At 41.9% G+C, this 27,016-nt stretch overlaps 1 protein-coding gene across 12 annotated transcripts in view; it reads left to right on the forward strand.

Moving 5' to 3' along the window:
- The window catches only part of Unc80 (unc-80 homolog, NALCN channel complex subunit), a 201,309-nt gene that overhangs the window by 148,873 nt on the left and 25,420 nt on the right, over nt 1-27,016 (forward strand). For all 12 annotated transcript variants that reach the window (XM_063237423.1, XM_063237430.1, XM_063237424.1 and 9 more), the window contains 14 exons: nt 1,346-1,526; nt 2,504-2,772; nt 4,031-4,165; nt 5,644-5,782; nt 6,601-6,697; nt 9,004-9,174; nt 12,321-12,413; nt 13,669-13,704; nt 14,020-14,238; nt 19,847-20,047; nt 22,494-22,617; nt 23,566-23,691; nt 24,866-24,989; nt 25,665-25,871. In XM_063237423.1, coding sequence (XP_063093493.1) covers nt 1,346-1,526; nt 2,504-2,772; nt 4,031-4,165; nt 5,644-5,782; nt 6,601-6,697; nt 9,004-9,174; nt 12,321-12,413; nt 13,669-13,704; nt 14,020-14,238; nt 19,847-20,047; nt 22,494-22,617; nt 23,566-23,691; nt 24,866-24,989; nt 25,665-25,871 — 2,122 coding nt within the window. The remainder of the gene's footprint in view (nt 1-1,345; nt 1,527-2,503; nt 2,773-4,030; nt 4,166-5,643; nt 5,783-6,600; nt 6,698-9,003; nt 9,175-12,320; nt 12,414-13,668; nt 13,705-14,019; nt 14,239-19,846; nt 20,048-22,493; nt 22,618-23,565; nt 23,692-24,865; nt 24,990-25,664; nt 25,872-27,016) is intronic.

The following is a 27,016-nucleotide window of genomic DNA, read 5'->3' on the forward strand; positions in this document are numbered from 1 at the left end:
TCTGCCCTCTGAAAAGAAAAAGTAAAAGCCATTGATGTCCCTGAAAAAGCACTGAACTAGGGACCAGAGGTTGGATTCCATCCCAGCTCCGCTAATGACCAGAGGCTTATCCCTGTCAAGGATCTGACTGTAGTAATTTTTCTTAAAAGACACAATCAGGCTGTCGTATGAAGGTTTAGGATTGAAGATCAGAAGGGTATTCAAATGTCCACTCTCGAATCAGACTTTGAGCCTAAGAAAAGTCACTAGTCTACACGCAAAATATAGCTTTAGTATACAATTGTAAAGTTGATTCAATGTTAGTTTTGCCCATGCATTACCTTTATTTTTTAATAAGATTGTTTGAACAAGAATTTTGTGATACTTGATCTTCTTGATTTTTCTGCAAATATCAAAAATGCTAACTTGGCATCAAAGTATTAAAAATGTCTACATGAGATGAATGATAATGGCATAGAATTGACCACTGAAGTAATTTTTAATACTAACCACCATTCACTACTTATATTGCCTTATGAGAAACACTAATTCGTAGCAAGCTGCGGGAGTATTAGACAAAACTGAAAAATACTAAATATAAACAATTTCACTAGTCTAATTTTAACGGGAAGACAGAAGCATGATCAGTAATGGCACTTCTCCTGTGTGTGGATATTTACCATGCTTAAGAACATATTTCAAGAGTGTCCTAAAATGTGATGCTTGCTGTATGTGAGCCCCAAAGTAGAACCTTCATACTTTTAAGTTTCCCTGGGAGATGATAATACGCTTCTGGCTCAGAATTCCCCTCTCCAGTTGCTCATCTCTCCTGAATTTCCTAGTCCCATCCCCTGCCCCTGGTCATCAAGAGAAGTTGAACTAAGAGGAGGGACCAGTCCTATGGAAGCCATCTAACTCAGGTACAAAGGGCACCAATTACAGGCCTATCTACTTTTGTCTCAATATAATGCTTTTCCCCCCAGAATCCACTTTAATCTTTCAAGGGACAAACCCAGATTCACCAGGTGCAGTCAGAACTAGCTTGCTGGCTGGCTGTCAGGAAAGTCTTCTGTGTTCTGACAGCCAAACCAATTGGACCCCTGTGATACTGAATGTAGCTGGCCGCGCCTGCCTTGTGTCCCTCCAGCCTCCAGAGTCCAGGAGACATTCTTCCTTCTGTAGCGTAGACAGAAGCAGAGAGCGTGTCCATTAAATCTTGTTTACTCTTTCCATGTGGTAAAGAAAAGACCCACCTCCCTCTCAATACACTTTCCCCTCTTGCTGCCTGGTATGTCATCCCGGTGTGTCACTCTGCTTCCCCGGCCCTGATGCTGGAGCTCCTGTTCCTGCTCTTGTTTTCTGTTAGGTGTTCACTCGGAAGCTGGAGGAAGTAGGCCGGGTGCTGTTCCTCATCTCCCTGACCCAGAAGATCCCCACGGCCCACAAACAGTCCCACGTCTCCATGCTGCAGGAGGACCTCCTGCGGCTGCCCTCCTTCCCGCGCAGTGCCATAGACGCGGAGTTCTCACTCTTCAGTGACCCTCAAGGTACCTCAGCCTTTGCGGGTTCTTGCCTGTAGAGCAGCCTTCCAGGCAGAGAGTTCCGGAAGCAAGGGATCCTCAGATCCCCCAAAGAACTCATTAAAGCCCAAATTGCTGAGTGCCAGCCTCTGCTTCAGAGTTCCAGGAGGGGGCCCTGCCTGACCTTGGTAACAGGTTCCCAGGTGACACGCCTGACCTTGGTAACAGGTTCCCAGGTGACACGCCTGACCTTGATAACAGGTTCCCAGGTGACACGCCTGACCTTGGTAACAGGTTCCCAGGTGACACGCACACCCCCATCGTCAGCTCTGAGCTTGGAGAAGGGGCTCAAAACTAAAAACCAGATGAAGCAAAGTATGCAGGGTGTTAGGAGAGGAGAGGCTGACTCTGAAAAATAAGAGTTTAAAAGGAGGCAAAAGCTGATCTGGCTATGGAAGTAAGAATAGCGGTCACATCTGGATTGGAGGAAATGAACTTCCAGCAAAAGGCACCAGCGAACTTTCGAAGCTGATGAAAATTGTTGCTATATTGATGAGCTGTTGGTTACGAGGTTGGGTATTTTACAAACTCACTGAACTCTACATTCGAAGTCTATATATGTTACTCTAAATTATACTGAATTGAGAGACAGATGGGAACAGAAGGAGACCCACTTTGGAAACCCCACACCAGGACTATTATTAATGTGGCTAAATCAGTATTGCTGTGCCTTGCTACATTAGTTAGAGGCAGAGCACTGCACACCCTGGCCCTGCCTTCCCGCAGAACAAACTCAGAGGTGCTGACGAAGTGCTCTGACAACCAGGAGGTGCTGTGCTGATGCCGGCCACTCGGGGCCTGGACGCCTTTCCGCAACAGAGCTCCTCCTTGGCCGGCCCGGAGCTGGCACACATGGGACACAGCAGAGCCTCGGCCATGTGCTCACGCAGATGACACTGGCGTGGGTGGGCTAACTCTGTCCCTGCTGTTTCTGCTTCTCACAGCTGGGAAGGAGCTGTTTGGCCTAGACACCCTGCAGAAAAGCCTGTGGATCCAGCTCCTAGAGGAGATGTTCCTCGGCATGCCGAGCGAGTTCCCCTGGGGAGACGAAATCATGCTCTTCCTCAACGTGTTCAATGGGGCTCTGATCCTGCACCCCGAGGACAGCGCCCTGCTCCGGCAGTATGCGGCCACCGTCATCAACACCGCTGTGCACTTCAATCACCTCTTCTCTCTCAGCGGCTACCAGTGGATTCTCCCCACCATGCTGCAGGTGCCTAGGTGGAAGCTGGTGCATCCGCTCCCATCCTGAGCCTCTCGGGTGTGATGTGCTTTGCTGTTTCTTCCAGGCCAGTGACTGTCCATGTGCTCTCAGCAGCACCTGGGTGTTGTTAGCTAGAAATGCATGGGACCAGGCCCCCTCAGGGTTCCTGAATCAGGGCAAGACCTCCAGATAGTGCTGCTGCTCTCGGTGCTACAGAATCCCTGTGTTGGGTTGGCTCCATGGCATCGGTTTAGGTGCTGTTTCTCCTGAGAGGTTCTCTGACCTCCGTCTGAACAGAGCTATCTGCTGCCCCGGAAGTTGATTAGATGGATTTGGAGGAAGTGAATTTAGCAGGATGAGTTTCTGCTTACTCCTGCCTGATGTATCCCTGGCTGTGTTTGGAAAACTAAGTAAAATTCAAGCAGGTTCATGGGCTAACCCTAGTTCTCTGTTTTTATGGAAGTTTTAGAAAAAGTTATAAAAAATAACATGTTCATGCAAAGTTGAATTTGTTCAGCGAATGGGGTAAGAAATTTACGTGTCCTATGACAAGACTTTAAACATTGGCAGTTTTCTCTATTTTTGTAACTGTCTTGCTGATTACCAAAAGCAAGTGTGCTTTTTATAAAAATTTGAAGATAAAGTTTAAACAGAAAATACCAATTTCCTAAGTCCTCCTTCTCAGAAAAACCGTTGCTTACACTTCTCAAAAATCCTGATACTCTCTCCATCATGCATGTACATACACTCACGTGCATGCATGTTTACACACACACTTTTTTAAACAAAAGCTCATGCCAACTGTTCATGCTTATAAGTTACATCTTCATATAAAAAAGAACATCGTGAGTATAGTTACAATTATCTTTACAGCATGGAAAAGCAGTTAATGCATGTTATTCCTTTGTTTTCATGGACCACAATTCACTCAACAAATGACCCTAAATGAATAATTTGAGTCATTTCAAGTTTTTGACTATCATGTACAATCTTAGATGAGACCTGCTTAGATAAACATCTTTGCATGTTTATCTTCTTTTGAGATAAATTCTCAGTTGTAAATTTCCTAGGGAAAAGTCTGTTTAGATTTTCAGAATTTCTGTGTAGATTAACAAATTTCTTCCTAGAAAGGTTATACCATTTTATACTCCCTGCCACCTGCTTACGAAATGAGCCATTTTTCTGTTTCCCAAGCTATGGGAAGTGTTAGAAGCAAGCATCATTCCATGCATCTCGAGGCACTTGCTCAGCACGCGTTTCCCCACAGGTGTACTCAGACTATGAAAGCAATCCTCAGTTACGTCAAGCCATCGAGTTCGCCTGCCACCAGTTCTACATCCTGCACCGAAAGCCCTTTGTGCTGCAGCTGTTTGCTAGTGTGGCCCCTCTCCTGGAGTTTCCAGTAAGTAAGCACTGTGGAGATACATGAGGATCAACCAACACAAACAGAAAAGGTTACTTATTCAGAGTTTAATAGACCAAGGGAGCCAGGTGCATTTGGCAGAGACCTCAAACACAGCAGAGGAGTAGAAAAACTTTCTGGAGGAAGGGAAGGATGCTTCAGGTAAGCCTGAGTGAAGGCTGTGGGCCTAGGAAGTTGTCGGTGAGCTAACATGAAGCAGAACATCTTACGCGATTGGATAGAGGCAGATATTTGGCTATCATTGGTTGAAAGAAGACACAAAAGTTAGGGAAGCTGTCAGTTTGGGTCAAAGCCCAGCCATGTTAGGCTATCACTGCAGGGTTAGTGCTTGGTTTCTACTAGAGTGAGCAGTCTGATCTACTATCTGTCTGGGAGATCAGGCTGGCTTCCTGGGCTGGCTGGCTTCCTGGGCTGGCTTTTAGAACAGTAGGCTGCTTTCCTGGTTGGCTCTGCAGGTGCAAACTGCCTTTAGTATGTGGCCTGGCCATTCTCAGCTTAGGTACTCAATGTTTCCGCTCCCTTCCTCCAAACAATAAGACACGAATACCATAAATTACTTCTCTTTTAATAAGAAAATCGTTTCCCTTCAACATTTCTCTTTAATCCCCATCCCATCTCATCTCATCTCACCTGTGTGTAAATAAACCAGCTCTATTTTTATGCTCCATTCTTGCAAGATTTGGAAAGTAGGTAATGATGAGAGGAAGGTTCCCCAATTATCGTTTCTGTCTGTCATTCTCTACCACCTACCCTGCTTTACTTTTGTTTTTCTTCAGAGCATTTACCACCATACCGTGTGCTATGCTTGTGTTTGTTTCATTAACATGTGTCTGCAACAGTCATCAGCCGAATTTAAGGTTTCTGCATTTGCTTGTTAGGTATTTTTGTGTGGTGTCCTGTGGATGTATGTTTGATTTTTAGTTTGCTATAACTTCAGTGCCCATGGTCCCTGGCACATAGGAACTTAATATGGATTTGTTGTTTTTATGAATAGATCAAAAGTATTTCAAATAGATTCAAAATAGCGAGTACTGTATTTCTGTTTGGGAGATATATTTTTGATCAAGACCTGTGAAATTCATAGTCTTTAGTTAAAAGAAGTCTTTAGTTAAAAGAAGCATCCGTTTCAAGTGTTCAACCATGTATTGTGAAAATTTCCATAATTGTACTACTTTATGCCAATAGAGCCATTATCATGAAACTTTCTAGCAGTTCATCTATTACTGTTCTATAATGAGTTTCCCACATATCTCTTTTGTACTTAATAGATCCCCCTGAAATTCAGGTGCACCACCCTGAAATCAGGTACCAGTACTGCTGGATGCAGAAATATATAAGTTGAATTCCAGATAGGTGCAGCAATTGTTGTTAGCGATTGTGTTTATGAAGTTTGATCAGTCAGTGGTATTAGTACCAAGGTGAGAGTCAGTAAACTAAAGTCATTTTTCTTTGTACAGGATGCTGCCAATAATAGCCCCAACAAAGGTGTGTCAGCTCAGTGCCTGTTTGATTTGCTGCAATCCCTGGAGGGAGAGACCGCTGACATATTAGACATCCTGGAGTTGGTCAAAGCCGAGAAGCCTCTTAAGTCATTAGGTAAATGCAAAAGTTTCTTGTGACAGATAGATGATGGCTGGATAGATGATAGATATATAGGTAGACAGATACACAGATAGATGGAGTATCTAGAAAGTGCTACACATTTATTGAGTAGATTTTTTTGTGTGTGTCTTTTTCATTTTTATTGGTACCGGGGATTGAACTCACGACTGCCTGCTTGCAAGGCAGGTGCTTATGCTGCTGAGCTAAATCCCCAGCCCCTATTGAGTAGATTTTTAAAGTCTTCTATTTTTTCTTAAATTTCCTGTGGATCCTCTAGAGGAAGAAATTCTCTGCCATGAAAATCATACTAAAATGATATCCAATAGACCCCTACCCTCTCACTGCTCTGTCAAGCGTTAGAAGGTCTGGTTGTCTTGAATAATTTTAAGTGAACAGCTCTCCCAAATGGCCTTTGATTGTCATGAAGTGTGTAGAAGTAGACATCATCCTAAGATGAAACATCGTGTTTTAGCTCTTAGATTATTCCAATGCCTTCTCTATAAATTATTAAAACCATCTCAACAAGGCATTTTTATTTTTCATCCAGCTACTAAAAAGTAGAAAACAGAATGTCATCCCCCATAAATTTGAGGCCAGCCTGGACTACATAGTGAGATCTTGCCTCAAGGGGGGAAAAAAAGAATGCCATTTCCTCCAGAAGAAGAAATTAATAGTTTTCACAGTTTGAAAATAAAATCTGATAAAAAAGGCTATGAAATATAAATGGAAAGGCATTGTGAGGAGTGATAAATTCATCTCTGTCCCCAGAACGACCCATTCTTTTTGTGTACACCGACTCTCTGTCCTTTCAGATTTCTGCTATGGGAGTGAAGACTTGACATTCTCCATCAGCGAAGCCATGAAGCTCTGTGTTACGGTGGTGGCGTACGCGCCTGAGTCATTTAGAAGGTAACTGAGTCCTGTAGTCCGTGCTTTGTGAGACGGCAAAGGAAATAAAGTTGCGTGAATATGAAGGTTGTATCAGTTGGCACCATGCTGGCAAACAGGCTTTAAAAACTAAATTCAGGAAATGTGTCATAGCAGAAGATTTGGAAAGTATCGTAAATCTTCATTAATTGGCAAGCCGTTCATTTGGAATTGTGTGGAGGATAACATTTTTACTCTTGTCAGAGAATGTTTTCCTCTCATGTAATACAGATGAGTAGCAAACCCCATTTTACAGATATTCACACCACTTGTGAAAACCCGTTTCAAGAAGCAGTAAGAGCACCTGTCACAAAGGACAAGAATATAAGTCTTGTCTTTCCTTTTGCCAAGTACAAGGAAGCCAAAGGATTCACATGGAAAGTGAATCGTCCCAATTCCTCAGTGTGGCGTCTGGCCTTGTATATAAGTCTCATCTGTCATTTAAAAGTCCCGCTTTGTTGGCCAGCTCCCCTGGAAGAAAGACTGAGCAGAGCTAATTATGCTCAGCATACCTTTACACAGTTGCCGCTTGGGTAAATTGTTTCCTCTCCCCTAGAACACAATGAATGAAAGGCCACCAGGGCCCAAGATTTACATTAATTGAACTCTCTTGATGGGAGGAAATATGGAGAGTAGGAATGCTTCCCCGCCCTCCCCAGCTTTTCATTCTCTTCAGTGATGGAGGTTAAACATCATACAGTACCTGCAATCAACCACTGGTGTGACTGTGACCCTTCGAAGGGCAAACCTGAAATCTCTTCCCAGTGTGGTTCATCTCCCACTTTCCTGCTTCTCCTCCAACATGTCAGCTCTAAAAGCTTCCAGAATGGACCAGCCCTCCGTTAAGTTAATTCCAAATCTATAACTTAATGTAGAAATGTATTTCCTGTTCTGTTTTTTGTTCCCAGTGTGTCCAGGTACATTGTTAATAGGATGCATCAGTGATTCTGCACTCGATTAAGTTACAAAATTAAAGCACTGCAATAATGAAATGTGTAACATTCTCTAATATTCAAATGCCAGCAACAGAGACTTTAAAAAATCTTCATATTACCAAATTCCCAATGCGACACGTCTTTTGAGTTAAAAATCAAACATAGCGAAATGGAAAGAAATTGGAGTTCACCATCAAATTCCCTATCATTGTATGTAGAAAACCAATGTCCAATATTATTACATGATTTTTTTTAATTTTAAATTGATCCTCCTTAATTCTCATTCCTCTCAGGTTAAATAGGAGGACTTCATGATTCCTAAGTAGAGTCACAATGTTTTAAATAGTTGTGGCCTGGGATATTTTTACAGGACTTTCATTCTTGTCATACTGTCATTGTGCTTAAATTATCCTTTTTTTTCAGTGGATGTTTGAGATACAGAATAAATACGTTCGTCATGAGGAAATTGGTGCATAGATAGACAGATAGTTATCACATCTTGATCTTTTTTACTTCTTCTCTCCTCCTTACTCTTCCATCTTTCACTAGCCCAGATCATCAATAAGTATATTTTACTTAGGTATAATAGTGATGTAAAAAGTTTAGAGTCATAATTTTACAGTTGAATGAATGTTCCATCTCCGCTTTGAGATGACATTCTCAAATGTCACCTCAGCACTACGCCGAGTATGGGTGCTGTGAATGAGCAGGGTCTGCCAGTAAACAGGCATCACCAGCCCGCATCACAGTGATAGTTTCCAGTCTCTCACTGCAAGATCGCTTAAGCTTTTAGAAACCCACCTCCTTCAAAAGGGCCTTTTGTTGTCTTGGAATTGTTTCAGCCACAAAATCACACTCAGCAAATTCTTGAACAGAAAAGCCTTGTTGAGGATTCTGAAACCTGTTTCTTTCAATGTCCTGTGTAGCTCAGTTGTTCAGCCACTTATTTCAATGGCCAATTCCCCCAACTAGATCACATATTTCTTTAAGGCAGAACTCACTACCCATTAGCAGGTGGTTAATTAGTTAACTGTGACCAACATTTCCAGCAGACTTGGGTGGGAAGGGAAGGAGACTTAGAGCTCCTCATCGTTGGAGAGGCTTTCTTTTTTCTGTTCTGCTTTTTCAGACAGGATCTTACTATGTCCTGTAGTTCAGGCTGACCATGGACTCACTGTGTAGCCCAGGCTGGCCTCAAACTCAAGGTGATCCTTCTGCTTAGCCTTCCAAGTGCTGGGATTTCAGGTGTGCACCACCATGCCTGGCACTTTAGGGGCTTTCTTTGTGCTCTTAAATATTGCCCACAAAAGGAGAGTGCAATGTGTGACTTGGTGTTCTTTCTCTGGTTTGTAGTCTTCAGATGCTGATGGTCTTGGAAGCTTTAGTTCCATGTTACCTACAAAAGCTAAAAAGGCAGACATCACAGGTAGAGACTGTACCTGCTGCCCGGGAGGAGATTGCTGCCATGGCTGCTCTGGCCACATCCCTGCAAGCCCTTTTATACAGTGTGGAGGTACTCACCAGGTAATCCCACCACAGAAATATCACAGCCTTGAACCACAGGTGTCCATTGAAAAGATGAAGACAAGTATGTTATAGCTTAAAATCTCTAAAAGCCTATCTGTTATTTATAGATTTCCTATCTTACTATTTTACGGGTATCTGTTAAAACCTGATGTCCTAACTTCAAATAGTTAACAGTTCCTGAATAAACAGTACTCAGTGTTTAGAATAGTGGTAGTATTAATAGTGTAGTAATAATAATATCCCTACTATGATTGCTAAATACAATTGCATATAGCTGGCGGAGCTTGGTGGCAATTTTACGCCATTGACAAGTCTTGTAAAAGAGAGAATGTGAAAATGTGAGCAACCTTTTTATTAGCTTATGATTTAATGAGACATTAAATTTCTGCAAATCCAACTAAACTGTATTACTTTATTTTAATGAAGGTATGACTTTATACTATAATTTTAGAAACTGTGTAACAAATATAAACTGCACACTGCAATTCTAATAACAGGATTAACATGGTTTTTGTGGACCAGGCCTAAATAATGCTGAGAGGGTTGGGTACTTTGGGAATGGAAACGTAGATTGGCACAAGAGGTCAAATGTGAACATAGCCCAATTGTGCTGTTCTTGGGTGTACTAATACGAAGAACCGAGCTGCCAAGTGGTAAGGATGGAGCAGGTGGCAGTCTCTGGATGTAATCAAAGATGGAGAGAGTGCAGGACACTCAGCCAGTGATTTTCTTTCCTTCTAAGTGATCTACAAGGATGTATTCTTCACCAGATGGGACTGGGGATGTCCTCTTCCTGGGTTTGCTTTTTTTTGTTTTGTTTTTCCTCCTTCATTACATTCTGCTGTACCATCTGTCTAGCCTAAAGTACCATATTCTTAGACCAAAATTCTGCTTATGATTTACCTTCCTCATCCCCCACAAGAGACACGATTTCCCCAGCCCCATGTTGCTGTGTTAGTTTAGTCAGGGAACTCCCTGAATCCACAGAAGAACTTTTGAGCATGCCCCAGGCAATGAGAGCGAGTGAGATCACTGTTCATGAACTGCAGTGTATGCCTCCTTCCTAGCCCTGAGCCACACACCATCCTCTGCAAGCAGATAATCATCTTTGAATGTTTGTATGCACCTAAAATGAGTAAATGGGGAAAGTAAAACAGGAAGTCGCAAAAAATTACCTCTTCCAATGAGAAACAGTCCCAGTGCTTTGCTGATGATTTCATTAAAGTTCTGGGAGGAGAACATTGTAAAGATAAGCGGTGATTTACACACTACATGCTTCCATCTGTATGCTGGTACTAGGCCCTTCCTGCAACTATAGCAAAGGTGTCTGTTTTTCTGAAGTACCATGTTAGTTATTTCTCCTTATAGTACATAATGTTGACCCATTCCTCTTTTCTGTTCCCTTCTATGAGGCTAAGTCAATTAATTTATCCAAAATTGATTTACCCAAAATACCACGAAGAGTTGTGGGTGAGACTCTGGCAGTGGAAATTCTGTGGCCTTCTCTATCTCAGTGCAGTTAGTATTCTTTTTGTGGAATAAAAGACTCACTGGTTGGTAACAGTCCAAACAAAATAGATTTCATTGTTTTCACAAAAAAGAGACAAGAATCCCCATTCACTTCCCAATTCCTAAGGTCTTTATCTTATGAAAAGAGAAATTCAGAAGTCCTGTAGGCATTACATAGGCAAATGTGAGTGTGTTGCTCGTCTATTGTTGTGTAACACATTACTATAAAGTTTAAGACTTAAAGTGCAACTCATTTATTATCTCAGGGTTTTGTGAGCCACAGGCAGGGGCGGCTGAGTTCTGCTCTCAGGTTTCGTAAGGTAGAAATCAAAGCACTGGTCATTCAGAGCTCTTACCCTGTGTACTGGACAGGGGAAGAATTTAATTCCAAGCTCATTTAGGTTTTGGGGTAAACTCAGCTTCACACAGCTCTGGCCTGAAATCCCATGTCCTTGTAGGCCCTCAGCCAGGGCTGCTTCTACACTGAGAAGGCCCATGTGCTCCTGTGCATGGCCCTCGGTCTTCAGCCAACAGTGGCACTTTGAAACCTTCTCACACTTCTGATCTCTGCCCCAACCAGAGAGACTGCCTGCTTTCAAAGGCTGCCCAAGTAACCTCCCCTCCATTTTGTCATGATTTGCTTGAAATGTGACGTAATCAGTGCGGTAACACCTGACAGCCAGTCTTGGAAACTATCTTTAAATTCAGGGTGCCATGCAGGAAGAGAAGAACCTGGTGTGGTTATTAGAACTTTCCTTCATTTCTAGGTGTACTTAGCACACAGAACATAAGCGATATAGAAGCAAACATTAAAAATTCCTTTAAAAAAACTACACTATCCCATCTGTGTCTTAGATACCAACACAGAGGGAAACTTTAAATATTTTATATAAATGCTGCAGATATCGAATGAGATGATTGGAACCTGTCCCAAAGCATCTAAATTACTGCCATAATGTAGGTACAGATTTCATGGGTGGCCTTAGTTGTAACTTTCGCTGTGAGAATTTTTTCATTCTTTGACGGTTTCTCAGAAGAGTAAGAGTGATTGATTTTGGTGTCAGTGGCCACAGAGATATGTAGAAACCTGTGCTTTTCATACCTGGCCAGATTGGCTGAGTGCCCGGCCTGCAGAATGAGCACTGAACTCTCAGTCAGCAGTCTTGGGCACTTGGTCACGAGTCTTATTTGATGAGTGTAGTTTATTACTCAGAACCACGAAGCGGTCTTTAATGATTAAATAATGATAGACTCACAGACCTAAAGGAATTAACCTGGCCTTTAATGTACCTCTCCAAACAGACAGAAAATATATGACAGGAAAGCCCAACCCTAGCTAGCCTGGCCTTTTTAAGAGTCTAAAACTACAACAAAAGCTAACATAAACATAACATAACATAAAACTTTCATGATGGTTTCCATGTCTGTTGTCATTTTTTTGTTTGGTTTGGTTTGGTTTGGTTTTTGAGACAGGGTCTTGCTACATAGTTTGGGCTGGACTTGAACTTACTATGTAGCCGAGGATTGGCTTGATCCTCCTGCCTCAACCTTTTAGTATTGAGATTATTGGCATGCACTACCACCTCCAGCTGGTCACTGTTGCTTTGTTCTGGAAATTATTGTTATTGTTACAGGCCCATGACAGCCCCGCAGATGAGCAGGTGTGACCAGGGTCACAAGGGGACCACCACGGCCAACCACACCATGTCCTCTGGCGTGAACACCAGGTAATGCACGCTTTCCTTCTTATGATCTTTCAGTTTCCTATAACCTGAATTCCAGTTGTTGGGAATGAAAGGAGTCCCAAAAATAGTCAATATTAAGTGGAAAGTCTTCTGTGAAAAGAAATACAGGTGACTTTAGAGTTATGAGACAATCAAGGCTGCTTTTAAAATTGTCAAAGAGAAACCCAAACCACATTCGGAGCTGGTGTCGTGTTGGCTTGTTTGCATCGCCCTGCTAAGTGATCTCTGCAAACTTTTCCAGTGTTGTTTCCTTTGCCTCTAGTAATAATGTTTTCTCATCCCCGGGGCAGATTTTCTACAGATTTTACCCAAATTTTGACTTTTGTCCTCAAATAGGGTTTGATAACTGCTCACTTGATTCTCCTTCCCTTGTTTTGATGTAACTCAGACATCACCTGTACTACTTAATGCTTTACCTGCTTCATTCTATTTGTGTGAGCTTCAAAATATTCCAAAATACAACAGTGACATTCTCTTCCCCCTGATTGTGGGCACAAACCCACAATCAACTTAAGAGAAATTTCTCTTTTCCTAGTATGGAGTCATTAACAAGGAACTTGTAAGAAAAGCTAAAAAACATTTCTATTCTCTCTGAAGCATATTTTTAAGTGTGTATTATTATTTATGCAAACTTCGCAGCTTAGCACACATATGCATATTAAAAATAAGGCAAAAATAAATTCAAGCCCAATTATAAATTACGCAGTGTGATCATTAACTCAGGCATTCGCTTCTTACCTTATGAGAAAATGCTATCACTTACATCTCTTGTCCATGCATATTGGGTTAGGTTCATCCACTAGGTGAATACAAAAAAAAGTCTTCTCCTGCCAAACTATCAGTGAATCACAAAGCAGTAGGTGAGGCTGCAAAACAACAGGGGTCAGCCACCCCTCCTTCTCTGATCCCTTAAACCAGGGCACATAGTGTTAAAGCTGTGCCTTAGAATTCAAAGTTGTCAAAAATGTCTCTCCTTTGGCTATATTCTGTGAGTTCTTATGCATTTTTCTTAAAGTATACAGTAATGGAGCAGCTTTCATAGCGACTATAATTGCTTTGTACATGGCAGCCAAATGAAAGACACAGATTTCATTTGTTGAGATTAATATGTATATGCTTGCGAGCTGATTAAAATATATCAGCAAGAGCTTTTCCTAGGAAAATTATAAAGGAAGCCTCAGCCAAGGGCGGCTGGGTTGCACTGGTGTTGACACAAGCTGTGTTTTCTGACTCCTAGGTACCAGGAGCAAGGAGCCAAACTGCACTTTATCAGGTACAGAAAGACCTGCTCGAATTCCACGCCATTTGTGACCGGGGATCTGGGTAGACAGAGTTCTGTTAGATGTAGTCAAGGGATCATGACCTGCTGTTTCCATGTAAATCCTCAGGAAGCGGCTCGTGGAAAATCACTAAAATTCAGGGCAACAGTCTCTCCTGGTAAACTTGATCCTTCCCATGAGGTTCACCTGGCCCAAACCTACCACCTCCTTACCTCAGTAGCAATCTTATGATTTCCTTCACACTCTTCTCATTCTTGACACATGCCCACCTTTCCAGACCCCTGGTTCGATCTTTTCTAATTTCCCAGGGAAAACCTTCACTTACTGGAGGAAGGGCAAGGACTTCCCCGAGAGGAACTGGATGAGCGTATCGCTCGGGAAGAGTTCAGGAGACCCAGGGAATCCCTCTTGAATATCTGCACTGAGTTCTATAAGCACTGCGGACCAAGGCTGAAGATCTTGCAAAACCTGGCTGGGGAGCCACGGGTCACTGCTCTGGAGCTGCTGGATGTCAAATCCCACATGAGGTACCAGCCACACTTTCCCTGCACTAAGAGTAGATATGGCTGGGGCCCTGAGTCTGAGGGGACAGGGTTGGGCTGTGGGAATTTTTATGCTATAGGATTCATGTTAAGATATCTGAAATGAAACGTTTCCTGCGATTTGAATGCATATCATAGAGAAACCCCTGGTGAACTGTCCAGTAAGTCTGTCTGAAAGGATCTCAGGGTGGACAAAGGGCAATGTTCTTGAGACAGACAATCACAGTCCCTATATTTGCTCTTCAATGCAAGAGAATGAATAAAAATTTCCATCACCTAAATTTGGACTAAAGTAGTCTTCTGCTATGATTTGCTCTGATTTTAATTTTTCACAAGAATCCTGTAAAGTTCAATCATTTAATAAGAAAAATACAGTACTGCTCTGTGCTAAGGACTTGCTCTGGCCCTGGAGTGTCTGCGGATACAGTAATACCCTGCAGCAAAGTGAGTGGTTTTAATTCTTAGGCATGGTACTTAGGTTGGGTCTGAAATCCCTTTTGTAATTATTGTGCATGACATAGGCTTCAACTTTTGAAAAGAAATGTCTGGTAAAAATCCTGAACTGGATCAGGCCTGGAATTATTTTAAAATTTTATTGCTGGTCCTCCAAAGATAGGTCCCAGACTTAGTTATGTGTGCTTGATGTTTCCCTCAACCTGTGGAGATGCCTTCTTGCTTGTTACTTTCTTATAAAGGTTGTGTTTTTATTTTTTCATTCATTCAGATTTGTAGCTGTTCATAAAGGGTTATTAAAAAATCCTTGAAAGAAAAATTTCACAGGTAGTGAAAGCTTTACTTGGAAAATTTAATGTACCTACAAAATTAAAGGTAGAGTTACGATCTAATCATTCAGAAATTGTGATGCAGCAAAGCACAGCTATTTCCTGATTAGGGACTTTTTTAAGATGGTCTTTTGGGGGAAAAAAAAGGTAGAAAGAAAAAATGAGAGGTAGAAATCTATGTGAGTACAGGTGCTTTCCCTGCAGACTTTTTTCTGCCGAGTTGTGGCTGCACAGCTGTGCACACTGAGAGAACTTAGAGCTTTGCACAGCTGTGCACACAGAGACCTGCAGAGCCGTGCACAGCCATGTCCACCAAGAGAATTCCAGAGCTTCGCTTCTGCTCATGTATCCAACTGTGCAGTCCAAGGGAAGCGCTTGTCTCACATGGAGAGGTTCAGCCCCTGGGCAGAACACTTCTGAGAAGGGGCAGGCAAGTTTGGAGTAGAAGGATCCTAGTGCTAGAGCAACTGGGCTCCACTAGGTTTCGCTCACTAATCAAGCCTGGCTGACCTGAGGGGTTCTGTGAACTGAGTAACAGCACACTGTCAGAGTCAGAAAACTGCTACCGACAGCTGTTTGTAAGAGAAAGGGGAAAAGATTCATAAAACCTGTGTGTTAGAGGGAGAGAGAGAAAGAGAAAGAAAGAAAGGACTAAGTGTTATATGAAGTGTCTGACTACACTTGGAATTTGGATGGAGGGGCTGCTGACGTCAGAGGGGACTAGCGCGCCCTCTAGAGGCCAACACGCGCCTAGCACATGATGGATACTACTGCTAATAAAAGTGACCCCAAGACTACACTAGACATTGTGAAAATACAGTTCTGGTCTTCAAAATTACCACAGTCCAATACAAAGCTAGCCATGAGAAAATGGCAGTACTACAATGCTATAATTGCTACTCACATGTATAGTTATATATTTATCGTTTTATAAAGGTTTAAGGTAACTTGGACAATTGTAAGACACAAAGTGATAGAGTTCCCAAATGCAGAAGTCAAATCAGTGTGGAAAAGAATTATGTTTGTAATAGGCTGAGCATAAGAAATTATATGAGATCACATTAGGCATTATTCGTAGACCATAAATATAACTTTGAGATTATCAAGCAGTTACAAATTTGTAGTGTCAATAAAATTTTAAGAAACTGTTTTCTGGTGAAGTAGTGCTTTTAAAAGTAACAAAGAACAAGAATTATCTCCTGGTTGTGTTTGTTAAAAAGAAAGTATGTGGTGTCCTCAACAACAGCCTTGTGGTAGATGAATGTCTGGTTCATGTGTCTGGCTGTGTCACCAGAGAAAGTTGGAGTAAGAACCATAATGCAGTGCGGGAAACTCATTCCAGAACATCTGGACCAATAAATAGGTGGACAAAAGTCTTAGTTCACAGGAAAAACTTAAATGCCCTCTAGCAGGCAATGTCACAGAATGAATTTTCAAATGACAGGTCTGTGTGGTTGGTGGCCATCCGGTGGCAGTCTATGTGGCTGAGAGGTGACAGATCTAAATGCTGTGACCCTGTAGCAACCAAAGCTTATAATTAAGTTTTTTAATAGAAATTAAAAGTTAATTTAATAGAAAAAATAATTTAATAGAAATTTAAAAATGTGAGTGTGTGTGTGCATGTCAAACTGAATGCTTAAAATTTGGCATTGTGGGTAATACTTAAAAGCATAAGAATGGGTACTATCTAAAGAGAAAGAGTTGATTTAAAAGAGATAAGTGGGGTGATGTGAGGATGCAGGGGGTATTTGTACAAAGAATTTGGATCAAACCAAAAAGCTGAGAAGAAGTGTTAAGACAGTCTGTTCTCCTGCATTTGCAGAATATATGGGTGATTACCATATTTTGGCAAAAAATACTCTCAAGGAGATAGAATCTCTGTCCTAAAGGATTTTATTGCCTCATTTGCTCAATCCTGAGTTGCCAAAGCAGCAGAATCTGCAGTTCTCTTCCTCTCCCAACCTCTCCCTCCCAAAGAAATTTTCTTGTGTTCTCATTAAGAAAGAACCATGTTAACTTTTCTCACAGAGAGATTATTCATGTGTTCATACCACAAAGGTAATACTACAGGGGAATTCTGTTTTAGGCTCAAAGCAAATTCACTGTGTCATATGGCCAAGAATTAAAGAAATATAAAATCATTTATAGTCTTCAGTAAAATGGCGCTTCAGTGCAGCCGTAGATATTGTTCTCATGCATCAAATACACAGATTGATCATTGCCCCATACAACCTCTGAAATAAGAAGTGGGAAGAAATAAGTGCCTTTAGATACATTCTTATCTGCCACAAACAAATTGAGAAAGCATTATTTGCTGCATGACACACCCAAGGGAAATAGATTTTTTTAAAAAGAGCATATAGGCTGTTTAAAATGATGTCTTTGGAGTAACTGAATTCCCCATTTTCAGGACAGTGAACATGTTCAATCTGGGGGGAGAGAGTGCGGATGAAGAGACAGGAACTATTTCTCAGTTCTGAAGCGGGGACAGGAGGAAGAAGAGTTGGATTTATGCCTCCAGAGTTAAGTCTCCCAGGAAGACAATGCAGGAAATTTAGGGACCTGATGTAAGGGCTGCTCCAGAGCCTTGCACAGTTGTAGATTCTGCTGTCACAAAGCTAATCAGTGAGGCCCTTGTAAATCATCCGAGTATCAGAGACACAGTGGCTTCCGTGTGACTGCTGAAGCAGAATGCCAGAGAGCTCTTCACTGCAGATCCTGCCAGGCATTTGTCCTGCCTTTTCTGTTCTCCTAGAGTAATCAGCATTTCTCTTTATTAAAATGAAGTAGCTAATATGTAAGAAAAGGAAGGTCCCAGGATCATGCTGGTACTTTGTAGATCTGTGCAGGGATCACTCGGGCGACTAACAACATAGACAGAGTGACAGCTAGGGACTGTGGGCCTCTGACTGTGTGCGCCCTGCCAGGAATTCTTAATCAAAAGATCAAAACCGAGTCTATAGATCCAGCCCCTGAAATTAACTACCCCCTGACGTGAATACAATAGGATAGATGAAATAACACCTGGAGATTCAGTCAGCAAGATCAGTATTGCTGCCACTAATTATTTCAACAAATAAATTCCAAGATAGGGAAAAAAAAAAAGCAAAATTCAATCGGTGCCAACCATCAATTGAAATGTATGGGCCTTATTTTCCCCCCCATTTTTTAAAAATATGAATGAAGAAATATTAAAAATTGACTTGATTTTTTTTTCTTTAAAAAGAAACTATTGGCCAAGGGTTTAGCTCAGTGACATAACTGCCTGTTTGGTAAGTACAAGGTCGTGAGTTTGATCCCCAGTACCAAAAAAATAATAATAATGAAGAAAAGGAACTATTTTAAATTTATTGGATACCACAGTTGTATTATAATATCTTTTCCCCTTTGCCTTTTAATTTTAGAGTCATATTGATATATGTACAGATAAATGAGATGATGCTTAAAATTATTTCAAAATAGTCCACACTCCAGGGGAAAAATGTAGGGATGTAAGTGGCCATCGCTGAATGTGGTGATGAGTAGTTTGAAGGACTTTCTATATACTCTCCTCTCTACATGTGTAGACGTTCATAATTTTCCAAATTAAAAGTTAAAAATATATAGAAACTACTATGTATTAAGCGAGGCCTGGGAAACCATTTTTCAATTTGTCTTTAAAACTGTTTTGTCTGTTTTGTGTTTTGTTTTTAAGAAGCACAATTCAAATGCCCAACATGTGAAACCTCCTTGCCTAAATGACTATTAAAGTCTTCTTCAGTGCTGAGATTCCACAGCTCTAAGAGGGTATCTGCAGAGATTTCCCAAGGCAAACGTGCTTCAAAAAATTAGGAAAAACTTACTATAGAATAGTGTGTCTCAGATCTCCTCCCCTCTCTTAATAACAGTCCTGAAAATCCTACATGTCTGCTGATAATGTCATTCCCAAGTGTACTTCAGGCCACATTAGGCTGCTTCATCCTCTTCTCTATTTGAATTTCCCTCATCTGTACTCTACTTTCATAAGATCCCCTACCTTCCTGGCTAGATATATATTAATTCAAGTCACTAGTGAGTGACAGGACCTTAACATATATCATTAGTTTAAAAAATTGTTTTCACATAATTTTAAAACTTAAAATCGATACTTCTCTTGTGACAGGAGTGTCATGTATGTTATTTTAGAATGAAAGTCTTAGGAAAACCAGGCTTAAATTGTACAACAGGTGAAGATAATTCCATCAATGGGCATACATTTTCCAAACTTTCTGTATGTACTCCTTGTATTAACATTATGAAACTATAAAATTGTAACACTGTTTCTTTTATACAAAATTAACTTAAATTGACTTTAAAGTTGTGCATGACTGGGCATGGTGGCGCATGCCTGTAATCCCAGCACTCAGGAGGCTGAGGCAAGAGGATAGCTATAAGTTTGAGGCCAGCGTGCACTCTCTGGTGTGACTCTGTCTCAAAAAAAAAAAAAAAGGTTAATGTATGTTGCTCTCTTTTAGTTCTTTGCAAATTGGTAGTCCGTATCTGCTTTTGAAGACTATTTATGGACTGTTACACTTAGCAGAAACCACTATGTGGATGCAGTGCCTGGGAATCTTCGTCAGCCTTGGGGGAAGCCTGACTGCCTATGGCAGTTCCTGTCCTCCTTTGACTTTTCATTTACCCTCTGCAGCATCCCTTGATGGTGTCATTGCGCATGTGCAGACCCTCCCTAGTCTCTTGAGAAGCAGCAGGAAGAAAGGTATTAGCGTGATGCTGTGTGGGACCATTTCCATTGTGACCTGTTCAGCATATTCTTTTCAAAACAATCCTTTCAGGCTGGCGGAGATCGCACACTCCCTGCTGAAGCTGGCGCCCTATGACACCCAGACGATGGAGAGCCGCGGGCTACGGCGCTACATCATGGAGATGCTGCCCATCACTGACTGGGCGGCCGAGGCGGTGAGGCCGGCCCTCATCCTCATCCTGAAGAGGCTGGACCGGATGTTCAACAAGATCCACAAGATGCCCACGCTGAGGTAAGGAGGCCGCAGGGCAGCCACTGAGCGATAAGCCTCAGAGTCAGAAGCTGTCACCTCCTACCGTAGAGGGGACGTCTGGAGTTGAGGGATGACCAAAGTTCTCTTGCGATGTCTGTGGACAGTTCATCAAGACTAGTGTACCCAACTGGAGGGCCCATTCTGAGGAAATAGCTTTTATCTTTTTAAAGTGCTTTCATCTTTAAAAATCTATTCATTCTTAGCTCTCACCAGTGGTTCCTCATCCCGTGTATGTCAGTCGGTACCCTCCGCTCCCTCTTGAAATAAGCCAGGGGATGCTCTATAAACCACCAGCTAAAGCAGCCAGAAACATTAATTTGCAACTCCAAGTACTGTAGTTAACGATTAGTTCACATATTTAAGGTACCAACTTAGAAAAATGACAAGTTCTATAATAATCAGCCAAAATCAGCTAAAAAGTTTAGAGGACTGTTAACCAATACCTACCTTTCCCCTTTCAGTGCAGTTCTGAACAGCACATTTCCCACTGGACTTCTGTTCAATGGCCAAAGAAATATTCACTGGTGCCCTTCCAATAAGATAAAGGAATTCCTCTGAGCCAGTCTACCTGGCGACAGGGCTCAATTTGGTGATCATAGTCACAGTGAGCAGATAGTTCAATTAATAAATGCTGATAACCCCACTAATTTGGAAGTTTCAACTTGGCTTCATTTGACCATTCTCTGTCCTTTTAAACTAAAGCAAAATTCAGTGCAAATCTTGCCCAGCAATCTACAGCACTTAGTGTTCAGTTTGTCAGGGTGCTTTTAGGTATCAGCCAATGTTCTTTTTCACATTTGTGCTTCACATTAGGCAATTTCCAAGAAAAAGAAAAAGATGATTTCTTGCTAATAATTGATGGCTTTTTAAATATTCTTTTATTTGGTGGTAATGAATGTCTAGACATTAAGATTTCAGTGGCATAGGAATGCCTGTTTCTAAATCACTGTGTCTTTAGTGGTCCCTGTGGAATATCTGTGTCTTTTGGAAAATGATTGAGCAAAGATTTATAGCTGTCTTATAAGTGGACTTCAAAATAAATTCTTCTACTTAAGTAATTTGATATCTAAGGATGTTGAGTGTCCCTCTGTAAACTGGCCCACGTGTCTGTCATATGATTAAACCCACTGTAAGTGGCATGACGCTTCCAGAAAGTATACTTCAGGACCCATGCACAGACGTGGCCAATTGTAGAAAATTCTCTTGGGAGAGGTGATGTAAATGAAGCTGGCTTGGATTTAACTCCTTTAGGTGACCTCAGTCACCTAAGGCAGACACATTGGCTGTGGGTGATGTGTAAAATTCTTAGGTACTTTGACATCAGGGATGTGAATATGTCATTTACGAATGACATTTTCATGATGTCGTTGCAGAGATTCCATTCTGCTAGGAAAATGTAACCTTAGAAAATATTTCCAAGAAAATATATTGAAGTAATACTGATACTATCAAAGCCCAACTTGTTTATTTAGGAGTCCTGGGAATGAATCTTTCTGTACTGAGACTAACAGAAACTGGGTTGATTTTTATTACGGAAAAATGCCATGTTCATCCAACTGGGTTATGTGTTTCACCATTCAGACTGCCGAGGAAGTATTGCAAAACATGATTTCTTAGGAGACCAACAAAGAATGCTTTTTAAATAGACAAATGGTTCCCTTCTAATGTAACCTCTTTGACAGGAATGAAGCCCTGTAAATCCAATTAGCAGTAATGTAGTATCAAAGCTGATAGACTCAAGTGTAGTCTGCAAAGTAGATTTCAGAAATACAGCAGGAGGCCGGAAGTAACTGCCCCCAAGTGAGTCCCTAAAACGACAGCCTTCGGACCCTCTCTCAAAGCTGAAATCAGGGAACTTAAAATTCAACCCATTCATCATCTTTTTTTTTTCTTCAGTAGATTTTGTCTCATTAGTCGGTGGGGCAGGGGTGCCCCGCTGTGTTCTCAGTATCTTCCTCCCCTCCCTGTGTGCTCTGTGCTTTGGGAACAACATGGGTAAACTCCACCACGTGTCTCAGACACGTGTCCTGCCCCAGATGGTGTCAGAATCATTGTCTCATTCACTTGTTACAGACCCTCTAGAAGGGAGCTGCACTGCTAATGGTATACATATTTATATTTATATATTGCTTTTTACAAATTTATTTCAATGTAACTATACTTAGAGAAATACACTCATGTTGGTTAAAATAATGCAGTTTAACTTATCCTACACAATTCCAATCCAAAAAACTGGTACACGGTTTAAGATTTTAAAAAGGATTTGCAATCTGGTTTATTTTCACCTAGTATAAATGTATAAAAGATCATCCATGCAATGCTCCTAAAGGCAGCAGAAACCTTGAGAAATACACCTTGGGTTTGCCTCAGAAAAGTGCCAAGTATTGCACCGTAAAATTTTAACGGCTCCTATGTTGTATTCCAGGCGACAGGTTGAGTGGGAGCCTGCCAGCAATTTGATTGAAGGGGTTTGTTTGACACTTCAGAGGCAGCCAATCATATCCTTCCTGCCTCACCTTAGGTCACTGATCAATGTCTGTGTCAATCTGGTGAGTAGCCGCGGGGCCGTCTTGCGATACTTGGCACCGTTTAACTCTGCTATTGATTTCTCTGCTTTGAAGATTTACAGGTCAACCACTTTGTGCCCCTCCCCATGAAAACAGGTGGCTCAGGTGACTCTGAAACTAGTGAGGGGCATTTCAAGGTGGTGCGTGGGGAGACGCAGGGGTCCGTCCCTCCCAGATGGGATTTTGGCGTGCTACTTCCCACGCGCTACTTTGACATTTCGCCTCTTGAAGTTGCGCTGAGAGTTGAGGGCTGCCAGTTGGAGAGTGGGGTGGTGGAGGCTGCACGATTGGCAAGAGGTTGAGAAAGTCTTGGGTGGGGACCTTAAAATACAGAGGGTGTTACTTTTTATGTTGCAGTGCAAAATGACACTGTCATTCGAGGGTTTATGTAAAGAGAAACTATTTTTAATCACTGATGTAATATCTAGAGTCTGGTCCTGACAAGGTTTTGTACAATGTATGGAAACCATGTTAGAGCATTTCATCGAGTAGGAACCGCTGCTTGACTAGTTGAACAACGACTCTGTAGTCGGACTGCCTCGCGCACATAGAGCTGCTGCCATTGTCACTGTTGTCAGTATTTGCTCCATCCAAGAGTGTTGACCGTGCTCCTCTCGACCCACAAGTCAGTGTCCAGGCTCCTGACTAGAACAGCTTTTTGGTTCATCTCTCATTCTTTACATAGCTATCTATAAACAGCATTCTACAAAACCTTGTGTGAATAATCGACTCCAATGATTGATCTGACTCCAGACATTACTTGCCTTCAGAAGAAGGCAACAAGATAGAGAAGACTGAAAGTAACATGCCCAACCTTCAACTTATTATTCCTATCATTACCATCATTATTACTATGGAATGAGACTCCTTACTACAGTTGCATGACGTTGCAGTGGTCAAGGCTGGTCATGTGCTCTGTTTGTATTTCAGGTGATGGGAGTGGTAGGACCTTCCAGTGTTGCTGATGGATTACCCCTTCTTCATCTCAGCCCTTATCTCTCACCACCTCTGCCCTTCAGCACAGCTGTTGTCCGGCTTGTAGCATTGCAGATACAGGTGTGACTGTCTTACCTGTTTGTCACGCTCGTTAAGAGTTGCTGGTTGAGACGCCAGATCATGGTGTTCTCTTTCCTTCTGCAAAGGCTGGGCAAAATCTGTGAAACAAAACTGGGAACATCTCCGAACTTTGATCGGTTTGGAGCTTCAGCCCTGAGCGCGGCCCTAAGTTGTACTTCTGTAATTCTTCTTGAGATCTCAAAAATAGCAGAGTCATTGAGTTCTGCCATGACCTCAGTAAGCCCTTCAGTCATTTAAAGTGTGCAAAATAATGGTTTACAGATAATCAGCTCACAATTGTTAATTAAAAGAGGCAGTAATATTCAAAGTCTGGTTTTAAATTATTTTCAGAAAGAATTACCACATAAAATTCTTTCACATGCCATTACCAGAATTTGAATATCTTAATTTTCTTTAATGATTGTGTGTTGAGTATCAGGGGTGATTTCTGAAAAAAAAATTTTTTTTCTTCCACTCTATTTCTTAAAATTAAAATAATAATTTTCAAGGCAAAAATATGCACATTTCCAATACTCTTGCCTATTTCTCTATTACCCAATTTTAAAAACATTAAATGATTGAAAAGCTCTGTGATACATGAAAAGTACATGTAACTGATTAACCATCTACCCATTGTCTGACAATCGGGCTTGATAGTCATCCTCCAAAGAACAAGTAGACCATAAAGAGAATGCATTAAGAAGTATGGTTACCATGCTGAAGAGAAAGAATGACATCTCCAAAGTGATATATTTTAATAACCTCTTCTTTATTGCTTATTGCTTCCTGGCTTCAAGAAGGCCTTAGGAAGGGGTCAGAGGACTTTTAAATAACTTGCAAATGGAACAAGAATACTTGTCTCTAAAATATTCATGGTGGAATTGGTGGAACACATGGAAGTGGGAAATAAGATTGTTTTACATCTGACCATATGTATTATAATTCATTTAATATTCAAGATGTCACTGTGTTTTTAGGCACATAGCTCTCAATTATGTCCAGCAAATGGTAAAGTATCACTTTTGCTTGGATTCCCACCGTATGCTGCACAGACAATCGAACTCAGTTTACAGGAGCGGTCAGCAGGGAGTCACCATCTCGGTCATTGCTGTGTAAAGATCAACTAAGTGGGTGTGATGGCCAATTAATCTTTCTCTCTATTATTGCTGTACAGGCTTTAAAAGAAGATTTTCCTTTAAGCCATGTGATCTCTCCATTCACCAATCAAGAGCGAAGGGAGGGGATGCTTTTAAATCTGCTCATCCCATTTGTGCTCACAGTAGGATCTGGAAGCAAAGGTCTGATTAATTTAACTAAAAGAACCATATCACTGTTGTTGTGTTTTCTTACATATCTGGCTACTGTTCCTCTTTCCTTCTCCCAGGAAAGCTACCACTCGAAGTCGTTCTAAATGGTTTATAGGGTTACCTTAGAAAATAAGAGTTTTTCTTTCTTTCCAGTTTAGCTGCCTTGGGACAAGTTTCTCTGCTCTCCTTAGAAGACACGGCCTTTTAAAATCATTTAAGAAATTGGGATTAGTTGAAGTGCGATATGATGAGAATTGACAGGTGGACGGAGTGTGTAGTGCTGCCACTGAGTTTAGCAGAAACCCTGCCATGGTCTTTCAGTTTTGATCTCTTTATGTTACTCTTTCTTCTTAGGAGAGGGGGGTTTCTTTTAGGAAAAGTTTATCTCAAATGCAAGGACAGTGGTTTATGAATATTTGTGAAAAGGAGATTGAATGGTAAGCAGGCATCTGGCTAAGACCTTAAGCTTTTGGTAAATAGGATTACTCAGTGCCAGGAACATTGTGTCTGCTGGTGGGGGGTGGTTGCTGTGTTGGGTGGGAAACACCTGAATTGCAGGGGGGTCCTGGTTTGGAATTGGAAAGAGCTGCACTTTTCGTTGCTATGAAAAAGCCTACCTTGTGACTGTTTTTCTTTCCCCTTCCTCTTCTTAACTCCAACCTTCAGATAGCCCGTGGCTGGAGCAGCCCGAGGTACAGCTGCTGCTGCAGACGGTCATTAATGTGCTGCTGCCACCGCGAATCATCAGCACGTCCAGGAGCAAGAACTTCATGCTAGAGAGCTCCCCCGCCCACTGCTCCACGCCTGGGGATGCAGGGAAGGACCTGCGCAGGGAAGGGCTGGCTGAGTCCACTAGCCAGGCTGCGTACTTGGGTGGGTGCTTTCTACTCCACCCTCTCCAGTGTGTGTGAGCATGTGTGTGTGTGTGTGTGTGTGTACTATGTATTATGGATGTACTTAGTTCCACCTCAACTCAAAGTATTTAACAAAACTGCAGGAAACATCTTGCAGGTCTAGCTGCCTTCAGTAAGAATATGACAAAAACAATACTTTCAAATCTGCAACTGGGTTGTTCTCATCAGATGTCCGGGAATGTAAGGAAGGCATCGGTAGGGAGGATTCCCTCTTGCTGGTCTTGTGCAAGATCACTGGTGAGATCTGGAGCGGTTACAAGGTCTACACTCAGCCTATTGTACACATACACCATGATGCATGGTGTGTGGGGCTCGCTGGGCTGTCATCTACGTGAACAGAGCCCTTGGGGTCAGGTGCTCTAGTCGTGCCATAAAAGGTGCTGGTATTCTTGTTCTTTTGCTATACCTTCCACAAGCTAGTTTTCTTTGCTCACAGTGTCATCTTTAAATTTCCATCTTGATCTCTACTTGAGTAAGGCCAGTCTACTTACGGTCTTCCCTGTGGGCTCGCCAATTTCCTTCTTCCTTCAGTTCCTAAGTTTTCATGAGCCTCTAATTTGATCTTCTCCAATGGAAAGCCACTCTTTGGCCCTGAATAAATGGGGCTGGCGGAACAGGTTACTCTTGGCTCAACAGCCAGAGTAGCGACATTGTCAGCAGGCACTCGCAAAAGTCTTGCTGGCATTTTCCAGTTCACCAAGGCAGGTCATGATGAGGAGGCCAAGATGAAACGCCAGTGAAGACAGGTCCCTGGAGTCTGGGACATTTGAACTTCATGTTAAAGGGACGTGTCTGAAAATGACATGGTTGGCAATGAGAATGAGATGGAGAAGAAAACAGTGTGTGCACGGAGCCCACCTGTGAGGGTGCCTGGTTGCCATGGTGTGAAGCAGGCTTATATGAAATTCCCACTCTGGCTGGCATCCTGTGTAAAGCTGGGGAGTACACACAGGACAACAGAGGAAAGGAGCTCACCGAGAAAAAACCCTCGGATGAGAGCATGTTTCAGTTCCACCTACTTTATGTCCTTTTTGTGAGGGTCTTGAGACAGAGTCTTAAACTCACGGTTTAGCCAGACTGGGCTTGAATTGGCAGCAATCCTGG

This window comes from Cavia porcellus, unplaced genomic scaffold, assembly GCF_034190915.1.
Source record: "Cavia porcellus strain 051 isolate PalLab524CR breed Dunkin Hartley unplaced genomic scaffold, mCavPor4.1 scaffold_26, whole genome shotgun sequence".
In the NCBI taxonomy this organism is placed as follows: Eukaryota; Metazoa; Chordata; class Mammalia; order Rodentia; family Caviidae; genus Cavia; species Cavia porcellus.